Source organism: Balaenoptera borealis, assembly GCF_965194805.1.
Source record: "Balaenoptera borealis genome assembly, chromosome: 13".
Taxonomy (NCBI): Eukaryota; Metazoa; Chordata; class Mammalia; order Artiodactyla; family Balaenopteridae; genus Balaenoptera; species Balaenoptera borealis.
Window position 1 is genome coordinate 58,617,297 of NC_138870.1, and position 18,994 is coordinate 58,636,290.

Consider the following 18,994-nt stretch of genomic DNA (forward strand, 5'->3'; position numbering starts at 1 on the left):
AGCTTTTGCACAGCAAAGGAAACCATAAACAAGACAAAAAGACAACCCTCAGAATGGGAGAAAATATTTGCTGGTGAATCAACAGACAAAGGATTAATCTCCAAAATATATAAACAGTTCATGCAGCTCAATATTAAAAAAAGAAACAACCCAATCCAAAAATGGGCAGAAGACCTAAATAGACATTTCTCCAAAGAAGACATAGAGATGGCCAAGAAGCACATGAAAAGCTGCTCAACATCACTAATGATTAGAGAAATGCAAATCAAAACTATCACCTCACATCAGTTAGAATAGGCATCATCAGAAAGTCTATAAACAACAAATGCTGGAGAGGGTGTGGAGAAAAGGGAACCCCCTTGCACTGTTGGTGGGAATGTAAATCAATACAGCCACTATGGAGAACAATATGGAGGTTCCTTAAAAAACTAGAAATAGAATTACCATATGATCCAGCAATCCCACTACTGGGCATATACCCAGAGAAAACCATAATTCAAAAAGACACATGCACCCCAATGTTCATTGCAGCACTATTTACAGTAGCCAGGTCATGGAAGCAACGTAAATGCCCATCAACAGATGAATGGGTAAAGAAGTTGTGGTACATATATACAATGGAATATTACTCAGCCATAAAATGGAACGAAATTGGGCATTTGTTGAGACGTGGATGTATCTCAAGAGTGTCATACGAGTGAAGTAAGTCAGAAAGAGAAAAACAAATATCATATATTAACGCATATATGTGGAACCTAGAAAAACGGTACAGATGAACCAGTTTGCAGGGCAGAAATAGAGACACAGATGTAGAGAACAAACTTATGGACACCAAGGGAGGAAAGTGGTGGGGGGGTGGTGGTGGTGGTGGGATGAATTGGGCGATTGGGATTGACATGTATACACTGATGTGTATAAAATTGATGACTAATAAGAACCTGCTGTACAAAAAAATAAAATTCAAAAATTAAAAAAAAAATTCAAAAAACTAAAAAAAAAAAAAAAAACTGCTCTGACTTTCTCAGCACTCCTTAAGTTTTTTGGTTGGCACCACTCATACAGCCTTTATTACTGTCTCTTTTTTTCTCAATAAAAGAAATTCATTTCATTAAAAAATAAAATAAAAAAATAAAATGAGACTCTTTGTAAAACCCCTAACATGCCTACTGTAGTATAGCTATTTAGTAAATGCTCGTGCTTGTGCTTGAGTGAATTTGATTTTTTCTTCTGTGTTGTAAAAAGTGAATAAATTAACCAGAAAATTTTCAGAAGTATATTGAAATCTCTTAAAACTCTAGATTGTAATTTATTGCTGTAATTTATATCATTATCCTGTGACTCTATGGCATGCTTGTTCATACTGTTTTCTGATGACTGACCCTTCTGATTTGATTCTGGGGGTGTCTTGTGGATTAGAAGATACAGAAGGTGGATTCTAAAGAGAGTTAACTCTTTGGCAGGAGGGACAGTGAGGTTTAAGATATGTGACTGGATATGGAGAATTAGCCTGCCCTTGGCTAAAATGGGGTTTTAGAGCTGGAAAGGAACCTTGGAGGTAGTTTAGTCTAACCTCTCATTTTATGGCTGTGGAGATAAGTATTGAGAAGTGTGTTGTCTAACGTCATAGCTGTCGTGGAGAAGCTAAAATCAATGGCTTCTAAAGGTCCTGATATCCAAACATCATGGAACGTAAGCTACTGCATTTTTACTTTTCTTTTGAAAAGGCTGTGTTGATGGTACCGTGTACACATTATATTAATTTTTAGAATAGATCTTATAAATTATATATATTTTAATCAAAAATTCAGTCTTTTTAGTTTGTTTAAATAGATTGACTGAACTAACAGTGCTGCCAGAAGTCTCATAAGGAAAACTCTTTTTAAAGAAATAACAAATTCTTGACTTTTTCTTGCTAATTGTAGGTTAAGTCAGCAAACAAAGAAAACATGGTGTTTTGAAGTATGATTAAACTCCTGATGCTGCAGCAGAGGCTAAGAATATTAATGGCCAGATCTAGGTAAGTTGAATTTTACTTTTAAAAAAATCATTAAGTCCACAAATTACATTTTTTAAACTAGAGATTTTAATAATGTTTTCTTGAATGCAGTTATTTTGCCTCCTGATATGTTGTCACCTCCCACTCCCCAAAAATAAGGACAATTGGCTTTAATTAAACATGACAGTGTTTACTAATTTAAAATATCCAGCACAGTTGTTGCAATGTTGATCTTCCCAAACAGAAGCTACCTTTTGTTCTTGCATATACCCTTATTACTTTCCTGTGTGGCTTTCTTGAGGGAGTATAGTATGTCTTTTTGTGTTTCTGCTGAGTTATAAACTTGACTGGGTAAGATGATGAGATCACGTGGTTTCTCATCAAGTGTTTACAGGTATTCGTGCATATTATTGGGTGTTACATAACTCAGACGCTCTCCAGGTATTAATCTGATTGTCATAAATGCAGACTATCTAGTGTCTTGCCTTTCCTCCTGCCTGGGAATTCATGCTTCAGGAGGAGGAGTCAGAGATGTGGGTGAAAACTCCACATTAAAAATCTCCTTCTGTGCTGGAAAATTGACTACAACTGCCTGTAGTCCCAGCTGTTTCACAGCCTCACTCGTACTAAGCCTATTCTTCAGCCTTACTGAGGCCTCCTGTTCCTTTTTGCCTCTCTCCGTTTTCTTCCATTTCATCAGCCCTCTTCTTTCTTGCTTCTTTCCTGAGCAGACCTGATGGCCCATCACTTCAAACCCCTATATTGCCAATATCATTTAATTTCCTTGTCCTTTTACCTTCTGACCCTGGGTCAGTTGAACTGTCTACCCTCTGGACTGCTGAGTACAGCTAGAAAAATAGCATAATCTTCCTCTCCAGCTTCTGCTAAGTCTCAGCATAGCCTACTTAATAATCCTGCTACCTTTCTTGGGTAGCTTCTCAGAGAATAACCCTCAAGTCCTTCATTGTGCAAACTTGCCTTCTATTTTACAAAAGAAATTTAGGATGATAGATGTTATCTATTTCAGCTTCTCTACTTTGTTCCACCCATCCTTATTTTCTGCCCTCTTTCCTCAGAGGACAAGGCACTCCTTTCTCTCTGGGCAGACTTCTCAGTCTGGGCCCCGGAACTCATCTTCTCTAGCCTCCCCGCTCCGTCTTGATCCATCCTGTAGCCGTCTATGTCCTTTGTTTTTTCCTATATTCTTTAACCTTTACTGACATACTGATTACTAACCTGCATAAATCTGTGTCATCTTAAAACAATAAATAACTCAAGAAACATATTTTATTTTGAAACCATGTCCAACCATACCCTATCACTTTAGGCTTTCCTTTCCAACTGTGTTCTTGAAAGAGCCTTTTCTATTCTTTGGAGGACTACTTCCTTATCTTCCATTTGCTCACTGCTGAATGGCTTTGCCTCTACCTAACACTCCACTATGGATAGAACCTTCCTTCTTGACACTTTCATTTCTTAGTTTGTAGTATTCTGATTGTTTTTCTTCTCCTTCACTTGTTTTTCTCTACTCCAATATTTGCACATTTGTGTTCCCTAGAATTTTAACTGCAGACTGCTCTTTATACTGTCCTTGATCAGGGTCTTCTGTTTTATAGTTTCAAATACCATGTGTCCCAATGTTTTACCTCTTTCCTCAAACCCATTCTGATGTACTTACCTCTCTATTGCAAGTCTTTGTTTGGTTGTTCTCTGGAATCTCAATTTAACATGTCTAAAACTGAACTAACCACCATCACTTCCTCTTGAAGACCTGAGAAAGTTTTTCCTGTTTCAGGTAATGGAACCAGCACCCTTCATCTGCCGCCCTGAAAACTGCCTCTTACTTCCTGTATACCTAGCCAGACACTCAGTGCTGCAGACTTGTTTTCCTAAGTATTTTTTAAATTCATTATTTTCATCTTTATACCTACTATTGCTGCTCGGTTTTAAGTCTTTGGCATATTCCATTTTTCAGTAGTCTCTCACTGGCTTCCCTTCCTCTGAGCTAAACTCCCACTTAAAATTACCCTGCAGATGGAAGTATCTAAAATGAATTCCTGACCACCTCACTTTCCTGCTTAAAATACTTCAGTGGCTTTTCACTTTGTGTAGGATGAAATTCATTCTCTTTGGAGTGGCATACAAGGATTTCATGTCACATGGTAGGCTTTTCATTAACTATTTTTGTACTGAACTGAAGCATTCAATGTGAATAGAGTCCCCAAGTAGGTTGTACCACCATTCATATATCCCTGACAAAATCGGAGGTGCTGCCTTAACAGGTAGCCTGTGAAGATGTCAAGTGGAAGAATGCTTTTTCTACTTCTTTTGAGAAATAGTTGAAAAATATTTACTTGAGGCATTATTTTTTCAGGCAAAAGCCACACTGTAATCATCATTTAGCTCTTTGTATTCAGTGGTGAGGCTGGATAAGCAATTTCAAGAAGACTTTTTGTTTTTTTGTTTCTATCAATTATCTGTCTGCTTTAAATTTTTTTTTGAAATATTCTTTTGGCCACCTTCTCATCTTCTAATTTATTAAACACTTAACTAATTTTTAAAAATTAAACATTTATTGAATATCTGCTATGTCAAACAGTATGCTTAGTGCCCTAGAAAATTCAGAAAACACGGTTCCTATCTTCTTGGAGATCACAGTGAAGTGGGCGGTGAGACAGGTCAACATTACAGTAGAAATGTGATAAGTACCATGATAGAGTCATGTCCATTTGACTACAGGGACATTGGAGGCAGGCTAGCTTCAAGTTAATTGGAGTCCCAGATCCCTAGGTTGTTGTTCAGGATGCTTTATGGTTTGGCTCATGCTTGTGTTACAGCCTACCCTGCACTCTAGTCGTACTAGATGCCTCACTTTCTCCTGAATACAGTGCCACCTTTCATGACTTTTATCTTTGCACCTAATTTTTTATCTTGTCTCAAGTGCCTATTTCTGTTTTTTGCCTAGCACACTGTTTCTGCTCACCTTTTAAAGTACCAGCTCAAATGGTGCTTCCTGCCCTTCCTAACCCAGAAAGTTCGTTGCTTCTTTCTCTGTGCCCATGGTACTCTTCTTATATTCTAATATGAGGTTTATCATAATGCATTATCTGTTGACATCTCTGTCTTTCCCTTTAGACTCATGGCTCTTCAGAGGTACATCCTGTGACTTAGTCATCTTTATACCATTATACTTAACTGGCATATTAAGACACCAAATATGAATCTTTTTTTTTTCTTTTATGTAACAAGATTTTATTTATCCTTATGTCATCACACATTTTCCCTATATAAATTTATTTATTTACATTTTTAATTGAAGTATAGTTGATTTACAATGTTGTGTTAGTTTGTGGTGTACAGCAAAGTGATTCAGTTATATATGTATATATATATATAATTTTTCATATTCTTTTCCATTATGTTTTATTACAAGATATTGAATATAGTTCCCTGTGCTAAACAGCAGAACCTTGATGTTTATCTATTCTATTTATAGTAGTGTGTATCTGCTAATCCCAAACTCCTAATTTATCCCTCCCCCACCCCTTTTCCCCTTTGGTAACGATAAGTTTGTTTTCTATGTCTGTGAGTCTGTTTCTGTTCTGTAAATAAGTTCATTTGTATCATATTTTAGATTCCACATATAAGTGATACCATGTGGTATTTATCTTTCTCTGTCTGACTTACCTCATTTAGTGTGATAATCTCTAGATCCATCCATGTCGCTGCAAATGGCATTATTTCATTCTTTTTTATGGCTGAGTAGTATTCCATTGTATATGTATATATACCACATCTTCTTTATCCATTCATCTGTCAATGGACATTTAGGTTGCTTCTGTGTCTTGGCTGTTGTAAATAGTGCTGCTATGAACATTGTGGTACATGTATCTTTTCAAAGTAGAGTTTTCTCTGGATATATGCCCAGGAGTGGGATTGCTGGATCTTATGGCAATTCTCTTTTTAGTTTTTTAAGGAACTTCCATACTGTTTACCATAGTGGCTGCACCAAGTTATGTTCCCAACAGTGTAGTAGGGTCCCCTTTTCTCCACACCCTCTTCAGCATTTATTATTTGTAGGCTTTTTAATGATGGCCATTCTCACCAGTGCGAGGACACCACCAAATATGAGTCTTAATTTAACTTCACTATTTTACTTATCACTTCTTTTGGTGTATATACTAGTATCCTTTTTCATCTGCTTAATTCTTACACCTGCCAGCATTCTTTATCTTCCTTTAGTGCAGTTCATTCAGCTCACAAGAGACTTAGAGCACCTCCTGTGTGCTAGGTATTGTGTTAGGCACAGGGAATGCAAGAATGAATAAAGTCCATCCCTGCTGGGAAGGAGCTCAAAGTGGAGGGAAGTAGATAGATAAGTAAACAGTCTATCACAATTTCTACTGAGTAAACAGTGTGAAAGATGCTGTGATACTGGAAAGCTCAGGGTGCTTTAGGGGTACATAAGGAATATAACTTGCCCAGTAGGTAGGAGTCAGAGAAGGCTTTCTGAAGGCACTGTACTCTGAAGTTGAACCTTGAGAAAGGAGCAGCATGGAAGGGTGTGAGAGAACAAGATGCTCTGGGGAAACTGTTTAGTATGGCTGGGTAGGACTTGAAGCAAAGAGGAGGGAAGAGGTTAGACTGGATTTGTAGACAGAGACCAGATTGTGAAGGACCATGTGTCATACTGATGAGCTTTGCATTTTTTCCTGAAGGTAGTGAAGATCTGCTGAAGAATTTTAGGCAAATTTTAATCAGATTTATGTTTTTAATGTTTAGCAGCTTCTTACGCTTCCTTCTTTTCCCCTTTTTTCAAATACTGTCACATCCATTCTCATTCTTTCCCTTGTTTGTAAGTGAAGTTTTGAATTTTTCCTTTGTTCACTTGCAGTATTCTTGAACACTTAATGTCACTGTAACCACTTATCTCTAACCTTCTGTGGGAAAGGATTAGATAGACACACTCTTTCAGTTTTGCCAGTATTCTCTGTGTTAAGTTACAGCTTGAATTTTGAGTTGTCTTTCTCTCTTAACTATTCCAGATTTGTTTTTGAGTCTTATTAACCAATTTTGTCTGGTGCGATACATAAAGAATACAACAATGCATGGTATGAATCAAAATACTTGCCAAGCCAGAAGTCTAGCATCCTTTTGGAAATTTATTAATAAAGATGGACTGAAATTCCTAATAAGCCATAAAGGGTTAATTCCATGAATGACTTTAATAGTGTCATGTATGAGAACTTAAATTGGTTTCTTTTAGATAATTTTAAAATAGGCGAACCTTTGCAAATTAAATTTGAGATTTCTGTGAAGTCTCCCTCACAGAATTATTCTTCTTGTTGCTGAGCAAAATTCTCCAGCTAGTTGTGTGAAATCTAGCTCTAGCCATTTACTTCCTTAGGCTTAATTTTCCTCATCAAAATAACGTAGGGCTTATGTTAGATGATTTCTAGTGTCTTTTTCTGTTTTATGACTTTTGTATCTTACATCTAATAATTTTTTGCAAATTATCTTTCATGTAGTGCTCACATGGTCTTCTGAAGAAGCCATGGGTAGCTGTTGTAGCTGTCCAGATAAAGACACTGTCCCAGATAACCATCGGAACAAGTTTAAGGTCAGTAAAAACTGGTTGAGATGTAGCTCTCACTGTCTATCTGGATGCTCTTCTTTTACTTCACTTAATTAACATGTCTTATTATTTCCTCACTTTTGTCTTCAGACCCTTTTATTTTCCTTTCTGTCCATTCTGCCTTTTCTTGTTTTAACAAATGATGACAACATTTTCTTACTGACAGTGTGAAATCCTCTTTTCCTTTTCCTTTGGTCTTCCATATCCAGTTAGAGCCACACAATTCTGATAATACTGTCTTTTTTTTTTTTAACTTGGAAGACATTTACATTTATTTTTACCTTTCGACATCACCAATCATGGATATGAGTGCCTAAATCTTGTCTCTCCGTCAGGAAAACATAGCACTAATGAGTGACTGTTACATCCTCTGAAGAACTCAATCTTTGGTCACAGGGATAAGAGGCCCTGGATTTGGTCCCATCAGCCCTCTTTGAAATGACCTACTGATAATATTGTCTTTAAAATGCCACTTTATAGGTGCCTCTTCAGTCCCGTCACCAGCTTCCAGTCATTGTTTAATGCCTGGACAATTTCATAACTGAACTCTATCTTCAGTCACCTCTGTGATCCATCCTGCAGTTGACATCAAATTAATCTTCCTCCTTCATCATTCTAAAACTTCAGTGGTGTTCTGTTACTTAGATGCTAAGTGCTCCATTCCTTACTCATCCACAGTCATTAATCTCTCATATTCTGACTTCATTCTGCTGTAAATCATAGCCTCTGGATCACACAAACCTAAGTGTAAGTCACAACCCTCTTGCTTCATAGCTTTGTTACCTTTGGCAGGTTACATTATCACTAAGTCTTTGTTCATTTGTGTGCAGTGGAGAAAATAGTATTACCTGCAGTTTAGGATCGGTATTAAATGACAAAAACACAAGTAAAGCACTTTGCCCAACCCAGGGGTATAGTAAATTCTCCCTAAGTGTTATCTGTTCCTTATAGTCTCTGGCCATTTTCTGAAACTGAGCAGTGCAAAGGCTTCCCTTACATGAACTCAATGCCAGTCCTGTCCTGATCTCTCTGAAACATACCTTCTTTGTCTCTGCTGTAGCACTGCATCTTCAGGATGTGCCCCCTAACTCCTGACCCACCAGTTCTCCTTCTTAACTTTATTTCCTCTCTGAATTTAATTATACCCAAGGCCCAGCTAAAGTCCCTCCTCTTCTTATGTGAAGGCTTCTCCAACAACCCTCCGCCACAGTTCCTGCATTTTGCAGCCTCTTGCACTCATTTGTTAGTTAAGCATTTACAGTTTTGTGGTGTTGTTCGTGTTTGTATATCTTATCTCCTCAGTGGGAATGTGTGTTCTTTGGGGATATGAACTGGGTATTAACACTGCTACATAGTCCATGCCCTAAACACACAATTGGTTGTTGAATGAACTAACAAAGGAACCATAACTGAACCAATAAGCAATAGTACATTTTCCTGACAAATTAGTGAAATATGTGCATAACTGTCAAGCGGGAGCATTAAGTTAGCACTAATTAAACTTTCTTTTTCAGGTCATTAATGTGGATGATGATGGGAATGAGTTAGGTTCTGGCATAATGGAACTTACAGACACGGAACTGATTTTATACACTCGCAAACGTGACTCGGTAAAATGGCACTACCTCTGCCTCCGACGCTATGGCTATGATTCGAATCTCTTTTCTTTTGAAAGTGGTCGAAGGTGTCAAACTGGACAAGGTAGGTAGAGCCTTTATTTTTTTTCTCCAAACATTATCATATTTGAAATATCATTCTATAATTCAGTTATTCTATATGTAATGTTTAATGTTTTACTTTTATCCAGAATAAAAAAATTCTCAAATAAGTGGATTATTTAAAAAAGAGGCATAGTACACTATGTATTCATTTATCAAGCATTTATTAAGCATGTTTTCTATGTCCAGAATTTTGGCTCATATTAACTTTAAGATTTGCAGTAAGTAAATGATTAGTCCCAGTAAATTGCCTATGTGTCTTTACTGTTATAACTCAGGGGAAAGAACCTAAACTTTGGAGTCAAACAGAACGTAGTTTTATTTTTTGCTACCTACTTCTTGAAAGTCCTTGGGCAAGTTGCATGACCTCTGTCGCATCAGATTTCTTCTGTATCAGAGGGCAGCGGTAATCCAATAACTAAACAAGGTAATGGTTGTAAACCACAGAGCAAGGGCCTGTCAAGTGGTAAAGAATTCCCTTGGTAATGGTAAGTTGGGCTCCCCCTGCTGTTAAAAAGCAGACTAGAGTAAGTTTGCAAATCTTGTTTTTGTCTTCCTTATTTTGAGCCATCACCCATGGACAAATGAAAATTATTCTGTGAACTTTCTTTTGGGTTTATGTTTTGAAACAGGGAATATAATTAATTTATCAGACATTTATTTTAAAGGATTTTCTTGCTATTGGTGCATGGAATGCTTACTTGACAAGTTTGTTCTTCGACAGGTGCTCCTGTGTCTTTTTTAAAGATGCGGTGACCATTTTTTTCTTCTGGTTTGTATTTGTAGGAATCTTTGCCTTTAAGTGTGCTCGTGCAGAAGAATTATTTAATATGTTGCAAGAGATTATGCAGAATAATAGTATAAATGTAGTGGAGGAGCCAGTTGTTGAAAGGAATAATCATCAGACAGAATTGGAAGTCCCCAGAACACCTCGAACACCTACAAGTAAGTGTCCATTTTCCTTCTTCTATTATAAACTATAGATTATGGTTATTTAATCTATAAATTGTTAGGAATTACCATTGGCTAACGTAAGTATAGTGGTTGTGAGTTTTAAAAAACTGTTAGCTATAATTATAAACATTTTTAATATTTTAAATATGAAAACATTAAATGTTTCATATTATTTAAAATGTGAGTGGAAAGTTAGAGTGGAGGGGGTACGCTGTTTTGCTCTGGTTTCTCATATGTCTTGCCAGAAACACCTTCCTTAAACCTCTCAGTGCTGATTGTATTCTCATTCATTTTTATTCTCTGTGCCCTACCCCTGTATCCTTTCTTAAACCGATAAACAAACAAAAACTCAGCTCCAGGGTTTGCTGCTCAGAACTTACCTAATGGATATCCCCGATACCCCTCATTTGGAGACGCTTCATCCCATCCTTCAAGCAGACATCCTTCTGTGGGAAGTGCACGCCTGCCTTCAGTAGGTGAAGAGTCTACACATCCCTTGCTTGTGGCTGAGGAACAAGTAAGCATGTCCTACTGTCTAACATATTGTGTGAGGTTAGAGTGTTATTGTGCTAACACTTGAAGGTTTTAGTTTGAATTTTAGCTGTCACTATTTGTATATGACTTTTGTAGTGAAGACTCAGAGGAAATAGCATGTATTTGCTGACATATACACAAATATATATAGGTGTTGAGGGAAACTCAGCATTACAGTAAGTTTGTGGGTTCACAGGAGAGGTGCATCTATAGATAAAGACGAACATAACCAATGGCCAGTTCTGTTACAATAACCTCCAATGAAAGCTTTTTATGTTACAGTTTTTATAGTTAGTGGACACTAGCAATGAGGCAGATTTTGTTGTCATTGTTTTAACAGAGCAATTTAATATTCCCGACTATTCTATTTTCATTTTAGGAATGAAGTTATCTGGTTGAACATTGTCTATGTATTACTTAGTTATACTTATCTTTTGTCAACAATATGGTTGTTTATCATTAAGAAATTTTTACTGTTTTGAAATCCATTTGTTTGTGTTCTTTACTTGTTAAATGAGTTCTTATTTACTATAATTAAATTTCCCTTAGTTTTGAATTTTATTTTTGAGTTTTTCAAATTTTATGTATAGACTTCTGAGCATTTTTATATTGTCCCCCCCGCAAAATACCACGAACTTTTCTAAGTAGCAATAATTTCCTGGTATCTATTTTATATCTATGCATTTTACAGAACTCTTATTGAATCTAGTAGAGTCTATCTCCTTATATAGTCAGATCATCTATAAATTATGATAAATTTCTCTCTTCCTTTTTAATACTTGTTATTTCCGATTTCTAAATCAGATTTTAATGCATTGATGAGAATTTTAGAACAACATCAAAGTAATAATCCCCATTTGTTCCTGATTTTTAATTTTTTTTACAGAATGCTTATCATGTTTCACCATCACATGTATTTTGAAGTAGTTATTCTTTTATCAAGCTAGGAAGACATTTCTACATTTCTCCCACTTCCCCCCAACCTTTTTGTTGGTAAAAAAACAGGTACAAAATCTTTGAAGTAAGAATATACTTAGAAAGTTAATAAAATTAATTGATATAGTCAGGCAAATTCTTTTGTTCTTTTTTTTTTTTAAAGCAAGTTACTGATTCACTTTCCTATTTTGTTTTAGGTACATACCTATGTCAACACTACAGGTGTACAAGAAGAACGGAAAAACCTCACAAGTGTGCACGTCCCATTGGAGGCGAGGGTTTCTAATGCTGAAAGCAACACACCAAAAGAAGAACCAAGTAATATTGAGGACAGGGACCCTCAGATTCTTCTTGAACCTGAAGGAGTCAAATTTGTCTTAGGACCAACCCCAGTTCAAAAGCAATTAATGGAAAAAGAGAAACTGGAACAACTTGGAAGAGATCAAGTCAGCGGAAGTGGCGCGAATAACACGGAATGGGACACTGGCTATGACAGTGATGAACGAAGAGACGCGCCCTCTGTTAACAAACTGGTGTATGAAAATCTAAATGGGCTATCTCTCCCCAGTGCCTCAGGGCTCAGGAGAGGTCGTCTGCCGTCCACCAGTACCTCAGATACCCAGAATATCAACAACTCAGCTCAGAGAAGAACTGCATTGTTAAACTACGAAAATCTACCATCTTTGCCTCCTGTTTGGGAAGCCCGCAAGCTAAGTAGGGATGAAGATGACAATTTAGGACCAAAGACCCCATCTCTAAATGGCTACCATAATAATCTTGATCCAATGCATAACTATGTAAATACAGAGAATGTAACAGTGCCGGCAAGTGCTCACAAAATAGAATATTCGAGGCGTCGGGACTGTACACCAACAGTCTTTAATTTTGATATCAGACGCCCAAGTTTAGAACACAGGCAGCTCAATTACATACAGGTTGACTTGGAAGGTGGCAGTGACTCTGACAACCCTCAGACTCCAAAAACGCCTACCACTCCCCTTCCACAGACCCCTACCAGACGCACAGAGCTGTATGCTGTGATAGACATCGAGAGAACTGCTGCTATGTCAAATCTGCAGAAAGCACTGCCACGCGACGATGGTACATCTAGGAAAACTAGACACAATAGTACTGATCTGCCCATGTGAGCCCGGAAACCATTACATTGTTTGCACCTTTGTGAAGTTTTAAAAAATGAAGATGCAAGTGCTTCATTTTTATTTCTAAACACTAACTCCTTTTATAGACTGATAAAAAATTTTTTTTCTGACTATTTCATGTGCTTCTTTAAAGGGAATTAAAATGTAGAGCAGGTACTCATAAAAGAACACTAATTTCATTCTATACTACTCATTACTGTACAGCAGCATTCCCATTTTCACAGTGCCTATTTAAAATGAGAATTGAAGTGAGTGACATGCTGGTCAATTTTTATTAAGATTCTGGACTCATGCATATCATTCACGTCTAAGTCATGGTTGGCATTTAAAGCATATTATAAAGCCTCTTGATAATGTGCATTGCTAACAGATAACTCTAGGCTTTGAAAGTACTCTTTGTAGATTTACTATTCATGGTATGTGACCGACCTCCAGCATGTAACATGAGGAATCCTTTATTTCATTAATTGTAGGCTTTTTGACTTGAGCCAGGACATATGTATGGAAATAGAAGTACCACACCTCCTATGTACCAGTCAGTTCCTTAGCCTTCAGCATTTCTAGAAAGAGCCCTACGTTCGTGAACGTGGTTTGCTGTTGGTGTGTTGAAAGGCAAGAAAGAGACGAGATTTTATGTTTACTCATCTCATGGTGTCATTTGAAAGGCGTGCCCAGATAGCTTAGTCAGAATTATACATAGGCTCAAGAATCAGTCTCAGGTCACTTTATTCAAAAACATTTGAAAATCTGAACCGTGATCTCTTGAAAGTTTCTGTCCTACAGATTATTAACAGTAACATTGTTTTCTGGAGGCATTTGTGCCATTAGATTGCCATTTACCTTCAAGTTTTTCCTTTGGTGTTTGGGATGTCTAATTTTGTTGCTTCATGTCTTTTTCAATTTAGGATGTTTGAGTTTGTATATAGTTTTGAAATTGGATTATGTGTTCATTGTTGTTTAGTTTGCATTTTTGTCAAATTGTGGTTTTGAAGGTTCATTTGGAACTTACTGTTATTCTATAACAGGGTTGCCCTTGTCCAGTATTTATTTATATGCCGTTTACTTTTCAAGTTGATAAAAGCATTCTCACAATTTTAAATTTCACTTGTGTTCATAGGTGATCTCTTAAGCAGCTGAGAAGAAAAAAAAAAGGAAGCTACTTTTAACATGCAAATTTCCCTAAAGGTACTGTGTTTTCTCTGTGGGCACTCTCCCAGCACTTTAGCAGTGATTCCCTCAGTCACACGGCTGCAATTGTACTTTGCCCACTGTAGTGCTCCTCAGCTCTGCTGTCTTTCACTCGTAGCTGGATCTTGGATTATCCCTTGATTTTAATAGAATGTTAAGATTGTTGCCAGCATATCAGGTACAGTGGAAGTCTTATAGCAATGACATTGTGTCATAATTTAGGATTGAAAATGAATTGAAGTTTATATAAACTGATGAGAGTCCATATGTCTAGCTCTTGGAAAATCAAGAATTTTCCAGTTTCCCAAATCCTAGAGAAGACAAGAGAAGGTAGAGTGGAAAGAAGGTTGGATAACCTTGCAAAATATGTCGCTGTCTCCTCTAAATATGAGGAAGTTTGAGATTTTGGTCTGGATCTACCAGATGTAACTAAGGTTAATTTAGCATGAAAAAGTTTCAGTCATATAGCATCCAATCTGTTCCATAAATGACCTAATTATAGGACAGTGAATGGATTAGCAAAATAATAGGGTGGGACCATTATAAAGAAAATAAATTATTAAAGATGTCTTTATCATTTTTAGTGCCACTGGTTTATGTGCATAGCAGAATTTTCTTTCTTTTCTGTGAATTTGGTGCTTACCAAAGTGTTCCCTGTTCTCTAAAAAGATAGCAGTGGTATAGGTATGCAGTTTCCATTTTAATGTATTGTTCCATTTATGCTTTATTCTGAGTATATTGCTAATTGTGCCAAATTTATGTGATGATTTTTGTAATGTGGAATAAGAGTTATGATGGAACCAGTGCACATGGTTTTCTCCGAAACAAGCAGTCAAGACAGAACGTTAACCTCCAAACAAAAGGGCTGACCTATTTACTCATTTTGGAGGTTGGATACTTTCTTTTCTTACTTTTCCTCAGCCTTTTCATTTTTCCTTCCAGATTCTGATTCGTTTTTATATTTTTTAAGCAACTATAATATAACCATTGCAGTTTATTCTTTCAATACTGTGTGCTTTGAAAATGAAAATGGGACCAATTTGTCTGTTAAGAATTTGATTTTTAGGTACTACGAGTATTAGGGAAGATGTATACAACTGGTATTAATTTCTAGATGTCTCTGGAAATCACCTGCGTTCCTATTTAATTAAAAATAACGTAGAACACTATTTGTCCTCTGCAGTAGTCTAGTAATGGGCATTAAGCTCTGTCCTGGAAGAATTGTACCAATTACTAGGTGCATTTTAGAATGAGATATTTTATTGGGATATAATTGTGGCCATATGTTTCAGATTTTCTGAGACAGACCTAATTTTAGATATTCTGTTCTGTTGATAGATCATGTGATCCCACTTTTTGGTTTTGGAAATATAATCATTGATCATATGCTTTCCCCCTAATAGAATCCTGTTTTATCCATGTAGATCGTAACAGCTTTTATCCCAGACCAGGGCTGGAAACTGATGTGGGTATTACATGTGTTTTTTCTTAGTGTGTTTTATTTCCCAGGTTCATCTTCCTTTCAAAATGAAAATATGGTGCCTTCCCTCCCTCCAGGAAGATTGGCAAATAGTTCCTTTTATTTACTGCTGCTGTGGAGTGATGAGATATGCACTTTACTTTTGAAGACTCAGCAAAAAGCTTTTCACTTCTCAGTATATCCAGAATAGATCACATTTTGGACTTAAGAAAATTTGCCAAGCAGTCTTTGTTTTTACAGATATTAATGTTGACCCCACAGTTCAGTGTTGTGAGTCAAGCTAGTGTTTGTGTATCCCCCCCCCCACCAAAAAAAAATCTGTGGCGCAAAGTATAAAAATGTACCTCAATAATGTTCTATTAAAAATGGGACAGGGGCCTTATGTTTTCATAATTTCCCAATAATGTGCCACCATATTTTTGCCTCAAGGTAAAGGTTTTAACAAGCTAAAAAATACATCCCATTTCCTCTTGTGCTGTTCCTAACCCATAATGTCCAAGTGTTTTGTGCAATGTGTAGTGTGTGTGTATAAATATATATATGTATATTTGTATATACATATATATATATACATATATATATATCTCCTTGAAATAGACATACCATCAGAGACAACATTCAGAAGTAACTGATGTATTGGCCTCTCTTTCTAATCTCTGATATGTGAGGTATATGGTACTAAATTACCTTTTCCCTGATGTTTGCCAAATTTGAATAAAGGCATTGGTACAAAATCACAGAATGTATAGAAAATGTTTTTGGCTTGAAAAATTAACAAATATTTTATGACATACCACAATATACTCTGCCCAAACCAGCACCCTATCTTTCCTGTTCTTTACGTCCCTTTTCCCCATCCCTACGTCCTCTTTTTTTTTTTTTTTTGGTGTAACACAATTCTTTTGTAGCATCATTACAATTGCAGTTCTATGACAATTGGACAATAATAGCATGGAAACGGACTGGTATTAATAGTACAGTAGTCACCAGTGTGCCACATTTGCATTGGTAAATGCAAAATACACATTTTATAAAGGACAAATTTTGTGTTATGTTTTTATTTTCATTACATTGTATAATATTGTAAGATTATGTATGTCCTAATTTGCATTATAAATGTTTTTTTCCTACGTAAAGGCATAAATATAGCAACTTTGTATAAAGGTAGCTTATTAGATTTTTAATTTTGTCTTTTATAAAAAATTGTCTAACAGTGGGACTACCATTGCCAAATTGTATATGAAATATGAATTTTACCCCCTATAGTTAATTTCATTTATAAGCATTCCATATTTCTCTAATAAAAGACATAAGTGATACTGTACTATGCATAAATTGTATTTTAATGCTGTTTCATATCAGCATTTTAAATTTTGGTTTGCATTTTTAATATCGGCAAAATTTACCACTGTTGATTAAACCTTGTTGTATATGTAACAACATCTTTTGCCCTCTAGCCCTCCCCACCCTTGTTCTCTATTTCTCCCTGTCAGTGCCAACTTCATACGTTTTGTAGCATGGCAATAAAATATAACTTTTACACTGAGGCCAAGTGTGGCTTTTTGGAGGATGTGGACATGGGATGATTAACCTCTAGTTGTTTTTTGCATATGACTTTTTGCCATATAAGCCATGTTTCCAGGCATGAGGAAGTTATCGCGTATATGATGTGAACGTGCTTTTAAGGACAAGTGTGAATGTGCTTTTAAGCTTAATTTTTGTCCTAACAAATAAGAACTAATTTTTTATTTTTGGAAAAGTCAGTTCTTGAAGTACAATCAAACCTTTATTAACTGGAGTACTTAAAGAATAAGCTAATAATTGAATTTAGTTCAACAAGGGCTAAGCAACACATTTTAAAAATCCTTATTTATTGTAGAGTATTAGTATACCATCCTAAAAATTATATATAAAATATGGTTTAATTTTAGATGATTTAGCTTCTTGCAATGACTTACTGTTGTCATTCTGGCATAAATCTCCATGACGAGGTACTCAAGTTGATACTGGAAGCTGAGCTGACTATACACTAACCTTAAGCATTCGTGAAAAACTGCTTTGTTGAATAAAATCTGATCGGAGTTCTTATGGTTACTTTCCCCCTTATTGCCTAAAGTAGATTGCAATAAAACCCCAATAAAAGTTTGGTTGGATACCTATTTAAAGTTTCACTGTATTTATACTTCACACATTTCTTGAAACTTTATGATAAGAGGTTTTATTCCTTAGTCTCATATCACTGCCTCCATTTTCAAAGTTCAAAATGAAATGAAATTTTACGTATTTGACAGACTCTCACAGTTTTTATCTTCTTGGTCATTCAAACTAGTAGTACTCAGGGCTGGGACTTCAGACCTGTTTTTTGTCACTGAGTGGCACTGCAAAGCCTATTTCGGTATAGCTCAAGATGGAGTTTATTTAAACAGTAAAGGGAATAGACAAGTCCACAAATGATCGGGTGCTTACTATGTACCAGAGACCATGGAACACAGAAATTGGTTAAGATGTGACAGAGACCACATCTTGCAAAACTTAGGTGTTTGTTCTCAGAAATTAAAACCTTTTTTTGGATTATTTCTGTATTTTTCCTTTGAGCTCCTTTGAAGACAGTAACTATTCACATATTCTTATTTAATGAATGAGCACAAACTAGGTCCTATGCTAGTAATAAAGATAGTAATTCTTGTTCTCAAAAGAATTTGTAGTTTAGAACAGCCCTTCTAACTGAGGGCAGTGCCCTTCCTCCCCCCAGAGGACTAAGCCCTAAGATATAAATTAGGTATAAGGAATTACCATCTCTGTGATACCTCTAGAATAGTAGTAGCTATAAACTTAGGAGAATTGAAAAAAATTATTCCAATTCTTAATACATGATGTGATAAAGGCACATACAAAGGAAGGGCATCTAACTCAGCCTGAGAATGGAGATTTTTGAGAAGGGCTTACAGGAGGTAATCCCTGAGGTGTCTGATGAGGGCAGGAGGGGAGAGGATATCTTAGGGAGAAGAAATACCATGTGCAAAGGCACAGAGGTGTAGAACGATCACGATGTTCAGTGGTGACAAAAGGTTCCATATGCCTGGAGCATAGGATGCAAAGGCAGTCTGGGGGGATAGAGAAGGGAGAAATGAGAGACATCACATAGGTATAGAATGCGAAGGAGTTGTTGTTCTACTCTAAATGAGGTGAGACAATTTGAAGGGTTTAAACATTGGAGAAATAACATTTTATAAAGATGACTCTGACATCAATATGGAGGAGAAAATAGAGGACATGGCATTTTAATAAGGCAGGGAGACTAAAATGGAAGCAAAATTGGATAAATGCTTTTTGAAAGGCATTGTTAAAGGAGTGTTTAGGTTATCTGTTGCTGTGCAACAAGCCACCTAAAAA

General features: G+C 36.3%; 1 protein-coding gene across 13 annotated transcripts in view; it reads left to right on the forward strand.

The window, feature by feature from the left end:
• The window catches only part of FRS2 (fibroblast growth factor receptor substrate 2), a 119,830-nt gene extending 102,682 nt beyond the window's left edge, over positions 1-17,148 (forward strand). For 11 of the 13 annotated variants that reach the window (XM_082351663.1, XM_082351671.1, XM_082351673.1 and 8 more), the window contains 6 exons: positions 1,923-2,017; positions 7,525-7,616; positions 9,146-9,332; positions 10,136-10,294; positions 10,657-10,820; positions 11,971-17,148. In XM_082351663.1, the coding sequence (XP_082207789.1) occupies positions 7,551-7,616; positions 9,146-9,332; positions 10,136-10,294; positions 10,657-10,820; positions 11,971-12,921 (1,527 nt within the window). In that variant the 5' untranslated portion in view covers positions 1,923-2,017; positions 7,525-7,550 and the 3' untranslated portion in view covers positions 12,922-17,148. The other 2 variants (XM_082351662.1, XM_082351665.1) reach the window with 2 other exon arrangements.
• The last annotated feature ends 1,846 nt before the right edge of the window (positions 17,149-18,994 follow it).